Here is a 12,806-nt window from a genome sequence, read left to right as displayed (position 1 = left end):
CGTACAAAAATGCACAACGATCCAAATGAATGGTGTGCAGATGAGAGATAAGCCATAAGGAATGACAGGCAATCCTATAGAAGAGATAATGAGCCTCAGTGAGCTCAGCAGTAGTGATCTGAGGATCAGAACCCCACCGAATAGAAGAACCAGTGATGTACGACATGATGTCATCAAGGGGTGGAGACTCATCATAGGGGTAGACAGGATGTTGGACCACAGGTACCCCAAGAGCAGCAGCCACTACCGAAGGAGTAATGGTGTACTATTCACCTCATATCCAACTCTTTACTAAAGTGTTGGAATCATAGACGTGGATAGAGAGGTTCGAGTAGAACTCTCTAATTAGGGTAGCTGGAGATGGATGATCAATATCCAACAATGGTAGCCAGCCCTTACGCTCAAAATTAGCCTAATGGCAGGATCAAGCTCATCTAACAAAACCTTTCTCTCAACCCAAATGTTTCTCTTAAGGTTCAGCTTCTCAAAAGTCTCTTGGTGTTTCTCACTCAGGAAACACTCACTCTCAAAGGAAAGAGAAGATGAAGAGGAAGCTTTCCTATTGGCTCTAGTCTTCCTAGACATATAGGAAGGACACACAGAAAGGGACCAAAAAAAAGAAACAAGAGAAAAACCAAGGGCAGACTACAAGTTAGCACAAAAAATATAGAAATAACAATCTATATGATGCGTGAACAGTATAATGGCATGATGCATGGTCTAATGCAGTGAGAATAAGTTCAATTGAAGTTTAAAATCACAAAATTGGCTTAAGCATAGAGTTTATAACAAAAACCCCAAAATTTGAAAAACCACTTGTTCAATTTTAAAGAAATTGACCAATTGATCATTAGACAATATAAATAACACAAACTAATGATCATATGAATCAATTCAACAAGCCAATTTCATCAATTTAAACCTAATTGAACAATATTCCCAATTCAGGTATATTCAAGCCCTAGAATTTTCAATTTCTCACAAATCACCAAATTGATCAAATTAAACCAACAAGAACAGTTATATAACATTTTATAACAAAAACCCATTGATCAATTTTAAGAAAAACAGCTTAAAATCATCAAAAATCCCAAAAATCCATTGGTTTGAAATTTTCCCAAAATTGCATGATTCAATGCATGAAACATGAAAATAAATGCAAAAGGAAGGGTAAAAAGGTCTTATAGGCCTTAGAGGAGAAAAACCTTGCAAAAATTTTGGAGGAAAACAACAAAAAATTGCTTTGGTCGCCTTGACTGATCGAATGAGAGAGAAAAGTGTTTTGAAAAAGTTTGAAATAGTGAAAAACACGTGAAAGCATAAGTTTTTAAGAAAACTCTCATCGCAATTTTCGATTGATCGAAAAATAGATTCGATCAATTGAAAATGCTTCGATTGATCCATTAGCAATCAAGCACCGATTGAAACAGATAAAGGCTAACCAAAATTTTAAACGTAATTTTGATCGATCGAAATTCTGGAAAAATCAAAGGTTTGAAAAACAAAGCAATTTTATGCAGAAACTCCTCAAAGTATTGAATTTTAGGAATAAAATGCATGAGTATGAGATGAAATCTTTTCAAAAACACATGAATTGAACCTAGTTTTCCTAAAATTAAGATTTTCAGTCAATTCTACTTAAATTCTCAAACATTAAACTTGTTTTGCATAAGATTCAAGGAATTTTCAAACTTGGTTGGTCAAACCAAAAACACACACAATAACATGTACAAAGTTTAGCAAAGAGTAACTTGTGTAGTGTGTGCAACTAGCAAAAACTTGAGATATATATGAGGTGATATGAAAATATAAATCAAGCACAATTTCTACAAAATTCATCACATAGATTTGAAAGAGACTATCACTTAAAGAGTTACATCATATAACTCTCACATCTCCTAGAATAAAAGCTTGCAATCATGTGAGTTTCTTGATTTGCCTCATAGTATGCACACCAATTTTATTTGATCAGAAACTTATCAATAATAGCCAGGATAATGTACACACCAATTTTATTTGATTGTGAAGTTATTAAAGCCCAATAATGTACACACCAATTTTAGCATTTAAACTGAAGCTACACCTTATGTTCTTTTTGTGCATGTGCTACACTTTCTCGAGCACAAAATCTTACGATATGCACTAAGGTGTTCATGATTGGCTAGTAAACACTGGTTAGATGGTTATTTATCCTTTCTCAAAAAGTTCAAGTCCAACAATCAAAAGTATGTGACTTTAAGATCAAGATCATGTGATCAAAAACTATAAATATCATCCCACACAACATGCACTACAAGGCTTCAACTAGTAAGGTGCAATAAATAAGCTCATCCAAGCTAAACAAGGTACAAAAACATGTCATGTGAAAATAAATTGACCAACCTTGTTTTCAAAACCAAGAAAATAATACAAAAACACATCTTGCTTCCTTTTATCTTTTTTTTTTTTTTTTTTGTGAAAAGAAGAAACAAAATCAATCCTAGATAGAAATGCATGAGTGTTATGCAATGCAAATCCTAGAAAAAACAAGGAAAAACAAAAACAAAATAAAACAAAAAACAAAACAAAAAAACAAAGAAGAATGGTCACTAAGAATAGAGCGATGAAGCACAAGGACCATGAAAGCTAAGGATGATCAGGGACACAGAATCACACCAATTACTTGACAAAGTGACTTAAACTTACTTCTATCAAGAGGTTTGGTGAAAATGTCAGCATTCTGACATTCAGTAGGGATATACTCAAGAGACACAATCTTTCTTTCAACAAGATCTCTAATGAAGTGATATCTAATCTCTATGTGCTTAGTCTTAGAGTGTTGAACAGGGTTCTTAGAGATATCAATAGTACTAGAATTATCACAATAAACAATCATGGTATCTTGTGATATCCCATAATCACTCAAAAGTTTTTTCATCCAAAGAAACTGTGAGCAACAACTTCCAACAACAATATATTCTGCCTCTACAGTAGACAAAGACACAGAATTTTGTTTTTTATTCATCCAAGGAACAAAATTGGCTCCTACATAAAAACACCCACCAGTGATGCTTTTTTTATCATCCGCATTACTGGTCCAATCAGAATCAGAAAATCCAGCAAGAGACAGATTAGACTCTTTGCTATAAAATAATCCATAATCACAAATTCCACCAACATATTTTATGATTCTTTTAACAGCATTCAAATGTGAAACCTTAGGATTAGATTGAAATCTAGAACAGACACCAACACTAAAAGCAATATCAGGCCGACTTGTAGTCAAATACAAAAGACATCCAATTATGCTTCTATATAATGTAACATCAACCGACTCACCTAATGGATCATTAGTTAATTTTGCATTTACAACCTTTGGTTTTCTAGCATGGGCAGCCTTGTCTAGTCCAGATCTCTTAACTAGATTTCTTGCATACTTTGCATGGTTAATGTAGATTCCTGAGTTCGTTTGCTTCACTTGCAATCCCAAGAAATAAGTTAGTTCACTAATCATACTCACTTCAAACATTGCCTTCATTTTATCTGCAAAAGAGTGAGCAAGAGAATCATTAGTACAATATCATCAACATAAATTTGAGCTACAACAAAACCATTCTTATCCTTTCTTATGAAGAGAGTAGTATCTGCAAATCCCTTTTTGAATCCATGCTCAGTGAGATATGCAGTCAATCTATCATACTAAGCCCTGAGAGCTTGTGAACATCATCCAGTCTGTGAGGATCAATAAAACCCTTTGGTTGTTCAACATATACCTCTTCTTGCAACATCCCATTCAAGAAAGCACTCTTGACATTCATTTGATACAACTTGAAATTCAGATGGCTTGCTATGGCCAAAAGTATCCTAATGGATTCTAGTCTTGCTACCAGTGCAAAGGTCTCATCAAAATCAATCCCTTCCACTTGTGAGTACCCTTGAGCAACAAGTCTTGATTTATTTCTAATAACTGTACCATGTTCATCTGACTTATTCTTAAAAATCCACTTAATTCCAATCACATTTACTCCCTTAGGTCTAGGAACTAATTCTCACACATCATTCCGAACAAATTAGTGAAGTTCTTCATGCATGGAATTAACCCAATCAGTATCTTGAAGTGCTTCATCCACCTTTTTTGGTTCAAATTAGGATAGATAGCATGAGTGAGTAATCACATTCAAGACTTTTGATCTCAATCTCATGTTATCATTTAGACTACCCAATATATTTGTGGCAGGGTGATTCAACTTAACTCTAGAAGATAGACCTTTAACTAGAGATGTGGAGGTACCTTTCTGTTCTGATGGAGGACTAAGCTCACTTTGTTCTTGTTAAGTTTCATAAATCAGTGTGGATGGTTCTAAACTTGATGGTACTGAAACTGTATCATTCAACAATAGCAACTCTTCCTCACTATGCTTTCCCACATAATCAGCAGGAAATGAATCATCAACTTCTATATTCCTTTCTTGAACTAGAGAATTGTTTTCTGAAAGACTTTCAGAACTTAATTCATCATTGATCACAACATTGGAAGATTCCATGACTGTTTTGGTTCTCAGATTGTACACTCTATATGCTCTACTAGTGGAAGTGTATCCTAGAAAGTATCCCTTGTCACTCTTTGCATCAAACTTTTCTAGGTTCTCTCTATCTCATAGAATGTAACAGTCACTGCCAAATATCCTAAAATATTTTACCACAGGCTTCTTTCCTTTCCAGAGTTCATCGGGAGTTTGCTTGGAATCAGGTTTGAAATACACTCGATTGAGTGTATGACAAGCAATGTTAACTGCTTCTCCCCAGAAGGATTTGGGCATCTTTTTATTGTGTAGCATGACACGTGCCATCTCCTGAACAACCCTATTCTTCCGTTCCACTATTCCATTCTGTTGTGGTGTCTTAGGAGATGAGAACTCTTGATGCATGCCTTGATCATTGCAGAAGGTAGCCAGCTTTGTATTTTCAATTTCTCTTCCATGATCACTTCTGATTCTGGCTATCAAAGTACCTTTCTCAACTTGCAATTTCTTGCACAAATGTATCATCTTATCAGGAGCCTCAGCTTTATCTCTCAAAAGCACAACCCATGTATATCTAGTAAAATTGTCTACAACAACTAGAATATACTTCTTTCCACCCAAACTCTGAACTCTGGCAGGACCATGAGATCAATGTGCAACAACTCAAGAGGTCTGGAAGTTTGAACCTCAGTTACAAACGGATGCATGGACTTCACTTGTTTACCCATCTGACATGGTCCACATATGCACTTTTCTATCTTCTCAAATTTGGGCAAACCAATAACTACATCACACTTAGAAATCTTCTCAAGTTGCTTGTGACTTGCGTGTCCCAACCGTTGATGCTATAAGTCAACTTGATTGATTTTTGCACTAAAACACTTGTTGCTTATACTTGGTGTTATACCATAACAGTTGTCAACTGTCCTTACACCAATACACATACAGTCACCTCCTCTATCAAGTATCTCACACTCGTACTTAGTGAAAAGAACATTCAAACCATTATCACAAATCTAACTGATGCTAAGTAAATTAGCCTTCAACCCATCTACATACCAGATATCTTCAAAAACAGGCAACCCTGGAATGTCCACAGTTCCAATGCCTCTGATCACAGATTTGCTTCCATCTCCAAATGTGACTATCCCAATCTTTCCTTCAAAGAGTGTCTTGAACAAAACTTTATTTCCTGTCATGTGCTTGGAACAACCACTATCCAAATACCAAAGACAAGAATCACGTGCCTTTAAAGCGATTAAAGCAGTATAACACACATAATTATCATCACAAGTAATTATACCAAAATGCTCAAGGAAAGATTCAACAAAAACAACAAGAGACAAAATCAACAAGTAGACAAGATGGCATATAAGCAATAAGATCTTCCAAGTATCCATGACAACAGGGGTCAAGGATTAGCTCTTAGATCAAAAGATCTACAACAAGAGAGCTATCTGCTCTGATGCCACTTGTTTGTTTTTAGACCCCTTAAAACACACTCAAATTAACCTAGTAAATTAGCCAAGTGATTACTTAGTCAAATTTCAGATCTAGGTTAACACAAATATATCATATCAATGTAAAGTGCGGAAAATAAAGAACATAAAGATATGATGACCCAGGAAACCAAACCAGTAAAAACCTGGGGAGGATTTAACCTAACTATCCTCAAGGTAAAACTAAATCCACTAGGAAAGAATTGAAGTTTACACAATAGCAACTTAGACCACTAACATCCTATTGCTACCTCGAGTAGGAAACTTACTACCACGACCACATGACAGCTTCGAGTCCACGGACTACTTCTTTCTTAAATTCCCAACAAATACAAGCACTCCTGCTTGTGTAACTTTAAGCTCTTATTGCAGCAATTGAATCAATCACCAAGTTCTTGACATAATCTTGAATCTTGGAAACCCTAAGTATGTGTAAAGGTAAACACCTCTTGATCTCACAAAAGATTCACACACATAGCATAAGGAGCAACATAAAAACGTGGCTAGGGTTTTCCCTTTTATACTTAAGACAAAACATAAAACCCTACACGTCAAATGGGCTCAGGCTGAGTTGGAAATTCTGCAGAAAAAACAATCTGCACGACTTTCGATCAGTCAAGTCTAATTCTCGATCGATCGAGCCAGACAGATTTAACCAATAAATCCTGCAGTACACTCGATTCCAACATTACACATAAACACACTTTGAGTAAGTCTAAAACAAGACTAAAACCTGTTTTGATCATGATTTGCCAACATTACAAAATGAAGTTCTAATACATTTGTTCCTAATTACTTAGAACCTAACAAAAGAGTTTTACTAAATTTAAAAACATATGTTTCAATTGCATCTAATGGTTTCTCAAATTTATTGGCCGAGGAAATTTTATTAGTATTCTAGTATATATTAAGGTTTCATATCCCTAAAATGATGGTCAGGTCAGGTGGTTACATTTGCTTTTCACTGCACATTCAAAATATATGATTATTGATGACATTTCACTCTGCCAAGTTGACTTTTAGTAAATGGATGAACCTTTTGGGATCTTGTATGAATTGTTGACTTGTGTTAGAATTGTGGTTTACCAAGTATAAGTTTGGAAGTATTAATAACCTTCAATCCAAAAGTACACATTATTTAGAACTTCATAATTTATGTAGTCAACCAAGATTGAGATTTATGCCACCACAAAACTCTCTGGGTTAGTTTACATTTACTAAGGCTGTTACTCGCCATTGATTTATTTTCTTCTTCTCTTTTTTTTGTTTGGGGGGGGGGGGGAGTTTGTTTTGATGCTAAAGGCAGTTAATTCACTAACATAGTTATCAAAGCAGCACCCTTAAGTAGAATCAGTTCTGAAATTGAAACCTTTTGTTCTTTTGTGACATATCAATGATATTATGCGAGATTTTAAGATGCAAAGGCCAATAAATGATTGGTATCATGTGATGGCATGTGTACATAAAGGTTTTTTGTGTTTCTAAGACTAATTGGCATGGAAACTTCAAATCAGTTGTTTAGTTTTTGATAATAAGTGTGTGTCCTGTCATATGTAAAGAGCACTGGAAGGAATTGTTGTATGCTTCTCTAATTCATTGCATAAGAAGGATATCCAAAGGCTTCTCGCGGCATGAACATAGAGCTGCAAAGGCATGCATGCATTATCTACTGAATCAAGGGCAAAAGAATGTATGGGTATATGTAGATATCTAGATTAGTCATTCCTCTCATAGTTGTATTTTCTCTATGAACTATTGGTGATATACATATCTTACAATTTATAGAGTTGCTTTCTTCCTTTCCTTTCCCTATCCCCAAATTTCTGCTGTGTTATTAGTTAAAATTGCTTTAATTCAGATCTTTAATTTAGCTTGGTGTAATTTTAAGAAATCTTACACAACCCAATAACATGTTATTGAATTCATATTTTAGAAATCTCACCATTGGATTACATGTTCTATTTGTTCTTAATATGCATGTCAAAATTCATGTCAATCGGATGCTATATACTATTCAATCAATAAACTCATCTTTTTGCATTATTTTAATTTACAAAAAATCTTGAGTTTAAATGATTGATTGATGACATAGCTATTAATCTTTGATCATCTTAAAATTTGGCAAGCATAGAGAATATACGAAGATAATGTAATCCAATGGAAGATTTTTCAATTTAAAAAATTTTGGTGGTCCAACATACCTTAAAGTTACACTAGGTGTAATTTGAACCCATTAGAAAGTACTATAGTTTAGTGAATTTGTACGGTTGGATCTCCTAGTCCTAATACACAAATAATATGAATTGATAGCCATTTTTATTGTGGATTACCTGACTAAGAAAATACATTATGTTGAAATGAGAGTACCAATGATAATCAAAGTAATCTTTGCTAGCTTAATCACTTTTTGATTCTCTCCTGTTATCAATGATTCACATATAGGGGGACTCCTTCGATATATATCTTCACAATCTATAGCTTTGTTAGCTTCATCCCTAACCCAATCTATCACTTCCCAGTAAGACCTCGCAATTGAAGCCATGTATGCACCTTTGAATTTCTGTAGTGCATCACGATAATCAGAGCAGTAAACCTTAGTTTGTTCCTTATCCACTAGATCCTTGAGTTTTTTAAGAATTAATGGGATTCAATCATAAGTAGCTTGTACTATGTCAATGATTATTGCAATTGAGAGTAAGGCAAGACGATGTTAGTCATAGTCCTCAGATTTCTAACAAATGTTTGCCCATCTTTTTAAACATTTGCATGAATATTGTAGGGACCATGTTACCTGTATATAATAGGGACGACACCTTTTTTTTAGTCAATATTGACAGAAGTCACTCCTAATTAAAATATATGATATATAAAAATTAAATTCATCACATATATGTGATAAAATATGGTATACAAGTGAAAAAGATAAAGAAAATTATAAAAATAAAAAGAAATAACATTAACACAAAGATGTATTGAATATAACGCAATAATACCATTTTTTTTTTTTATGAAAGCAATAATACCATATTGATTGAGAGAAAGAGAGATGATTACAAATCTATATATATAATAATAGGTAAAGCTGAGAGAAAATCCAATTAGATTTCAAACTGGAATTCAATTAGAATCTAATTTTGCGTCACATGTCTCATCTAATCTAAGTTTTTTAATTTTTGTGCCAAGTGAGTTAATTCAATGTAAAAAGAATTTCAATTAGAGTTTATTTTTGCAACATGTGTCCCATCTAATCTAAATTTTTTAATTTTTATACCAAATGAGTTAATTTAGTGTAAAAAAATGAGAAGTCCAATATAAGTAAACCATAAAAAACATAATATTTGAATGATTTTCTATTTATGAGTCTTTTTTTTTTTTTTGTAGAACTAAAAACAATTCAAGTTTATAAGTCATCTCTCTCTCTCTCTCTCTCTCTCTCTCTCTCTCTCTCTCTCTCTATATATATATATATATTAATAAGTAAAATTGAGAGAAAATCCAATTAGATTTTACATTGGAATTCAATTAAAGTCTAATTTTGTGCCATGTGTCCCATCTAATCAAATTTTTAAATTTTTGAACCAAGTTAGTTAGTTCAATGTAAAAATTAAATTTCAATTAGAGTTTAATTTTACGACACGTGTTCCATCTAATCGAAATTTTTTAATTCTTGTACTAAATGAGTTAATTTAGAGTAGAAAACGACGAGTCCAACATATATAAATCATAAAAAATATAATCATATATCTAACACGATATATAAAATTAGAGGAAGAGAGAGTTTGAATGATTTTATATTTTAAAGTTTGAATGATTTTATTTATAATTTTGGAATCAAATGTGGGACTATATCATGAATATCTATTCAAGTGAGTTATTGTGTACAAAAACCAAAGAGTCTACAATTAATTAACAGAAAAAAAAAATTTAAATGAACAATTTACATTTTTTACCTAATAACATTCTTACAAGACTTTTTAAAGAGTTAAAAAAAATATATTTATATATATATAAGAATGACTATCAATAATATTTAAATTATATATGTAAGATTATTATACTATGCATCTTAATGTGTATTTTTTAAGTATATTGAATGCAAAAACAGAAGAGTTTATATCTAATTAGATTCTAAATTATATATATGTAATTATGGTTATTTTTAAATGTATCCGTGCATATGCACGGAGTTACAAGCTAGTAAATATTAATACAAGCAAGTCTTTATTTGTTTATATATATATATATATATATATATATATATATAATAACACCATGAAGTTGCAATTAAGCTACAAAGATCTTGGCAAACCTATTTTTATTATAGATCACATAAGATTAAGTTGACAATATCTTACCAAAACATTAACATAGAAATTATAATGAAAGAAATATCAATTAGCCCCCCCATTTTGAAAGTGAGATCTGATATTGGCGATTCACGTTTTGGAGGGCGATCGTATTCATCATAACATTCTCCAATTTTAATAAGTTCTTCTATAAGTAAATCTTTCGCTTCCAAAAACGAGTGTTTCCCTGTAGCCGTGTTTGCATCATTCAATTTCCCATGTACATAATCTAAATCGGCTTGGCAATTTTGAATTCGAGTCTTATCCAGTGGGTTTGTGAGTGTTTTAAGAAGATCTGGGATTCACCTAAGGGCAGCTTCTACTGCATTCAAGTTTAAATCAATAGAAATGAGTTCCAGGAAAGCTGGACTAGCTCTAATACTACGTCCGTCTGCAAGTAAAGCTGACATGCAAAACTCATAGGCCATGGAATTTTTGCAAATGCTTTCAATCAAGGCTCGATATGCATTAGAAACTTGGTAGAAGAGAGAGGTGACTAGTAGAGGGATTACCAAGATTGATAGGCAGCTAATTGGAGACGCCAATTTCTTTTTCTTTTTCTTTTTTCTAAGTTCTTTGTCAAGAATGATATTGTTGATTTATGTATCTTTTGGCTTCCTCTTTGTAGTATATTAGGTTGGGATGAGATAAAGTTATTTTCCACTAAATATTTTTGGAAAACAACTCTATTTTACAACAAGTTAATAAGAGAAGTTAAAAGATAGTTTTCTTTTGACCCACTATTTTAAAATACTACTAGACACAAGAAAATGCGGAAAACCATTGAAATAAGCAACATTAAAATTTTTGGAAAATGAATCATTTCCCAAAAAGCTTTATTTTTTAGAAAATTATCTCATTTTCCAATATTTGGTAACAACCTTAAAATGAGTTGGAAAATTATCATTTTATTTCCTATATTTAGCTTGGTGGAGATAGAATTGCTTTTTAAAAGAAAACAACTCTATCTATATTTGAATTACCTTTTTTTAGCTTGAAGTGAGAAAGGGTTTTTTTTTCATTTGTTTTCTAAATGTACAAAACAACTCTATCTCATGCCAAGCTAAATAAGAAAAGTTAAAACCACTATTAGATGGTTACTTTACAGGTATGTAGTAAATTCTGCTGAATACATTGCTGGTGTTTTGCTGGAAATGTTTCCTTTTTTGGGTATTTATATATTTGGTCCATGATTCTATTATAATACATTTTTAGTAAGCAAAAAGATGTTTGGTTGATAGTTAAGGAAGATTTACAGATCTAGTCAAGGTCTCATTGTGTTGTGACTTAATCTTGGTGAGCAGGAAGAGTATTTAATGCTCTACTCAGGCAGCTAACAAGGGAATATTTGTTCTAATTATGTCAGATGGCAACTGAGTATTAAAGATATTATGAATATTTTATATTTGAAGATTAAAGATAACCAATCAGATTTAGCCATATGTTTGAGTTGGATTTTAGCTTAAATAAAAATGTAGTTTATGTGAAATAATATGATTAGGTTTCTAAATTGGTATATGAATAGCTGGAGATTGAATGAATAGTTATTTGGTTAGCATTTAGATTACTAAAATTTTTGAGTATTTATTATATATAATGAGTATTAAGTTTTAGTCAAAGAGCAATGGAGAGTTTTTATCATTTTAAGTGTTATGTGATAAGAGAGGCTTACTAGATGTTGCTTGCTACACACTGACCCGCCAGAGTTCAAGGAGTTGAAGAAGACATGTCATGCAACATGTTTCTTTTATCATTTTTAAACTGCTGGAGCTTTATCGAACATAACTTCTTGGCCCACCAAACAACACCTCCCAAAGAGACTCATGAGCATAAAATGAGATGATTTACCTTGGGTTTTGATGTCATTTTGTGTAAATATGGGTTTTCATTGAAGAAGCTGCTTCCCATGAGTATGAGATAGGTATTATGGGTCGTGAGCTTTGATTCATTGCTTAAGCCTGATCCATATATTGATGTTGATGATGTCGTGGTTTATGAACCCAGTTGATGAAGAGGAAATGTCGATCATGAATTCGCCTCTTGAAGTGAAGATCTTGTGGGCCATGTGAGCCCAATCCTTATAGTTGAATAAAATATGGGCCTTTTGGGCTTTAAAGGAGATTTACCCAAAATCCATGATAATGTTGACGTGGCACGGGTTACTAATGAAATGATGCCATGTGGCATGAAAAAAGAGTCCTCAACACATCTTTACTTTAAGTTGATGAATTTTTGTATTCTTTAAAACTCAACTTTCTAATAGGGTCATATTTTTCATGTGTTGACATATCCTTTGACAAAACGCACTTTACTTATATCTAAATAATTCTAAGTGGATTCTAGAATATCATGAAGTACACTGGTGGCTCCACATGCAAGTCAGGGTGGTCACAGGACCACTCTAACTTGCAAAAAAAATGTATATATACACTTGCCAAAAAAAAATTATATGCTAAACT

At 32.8% G+C, this 12,806-nt stretch overlaps 1 protein-coding gene across 1 annotated transcript in view; it reads left to right on the top strand.

Annotated features, from left to right (window-relative positions):
- The window catches only part of LOC126712807 (phospholipid hydroperoxide glutathione peroxidase 1, chloroplastic), an 80,265-nt gene extending 72,604 nt beyond the window's left edge, over positions 1-7,661 (top strand). The window contains exon 6 of the mRNA XM_050412282.1: positions 7,607-7,661. Within this exon, the coding sequence (XP_050268239.1) occupies positions 7,607-7,636 (30 nt within the window). The 3' untranslated portion in view covers positions 7,637-7,661. The remainder of the gene's footprint in view (positions 1-7,606) is intronic.
- The last annotated feature ends 5,145 nt before the right edge of the window (positions 7,662-12,806 follow it).

Source organism: Quercus robur, chromosome 2 (genome assembly GCF_932294415.1).
Source record: "Quercus robur chromosome 2, dhQueRobu3.1, whole genome shotgun sequence".
NCBI lineage: Eukaryota > Viridiplantae > Streptophyta > Magnoliopsida > Fagales > Fagaceae > Quercus > Quercus robur.
Note: the sequence above shows the minus strand (reverse complement) of the source record. Positions and strands in the feature narration are given on the sequence as shown.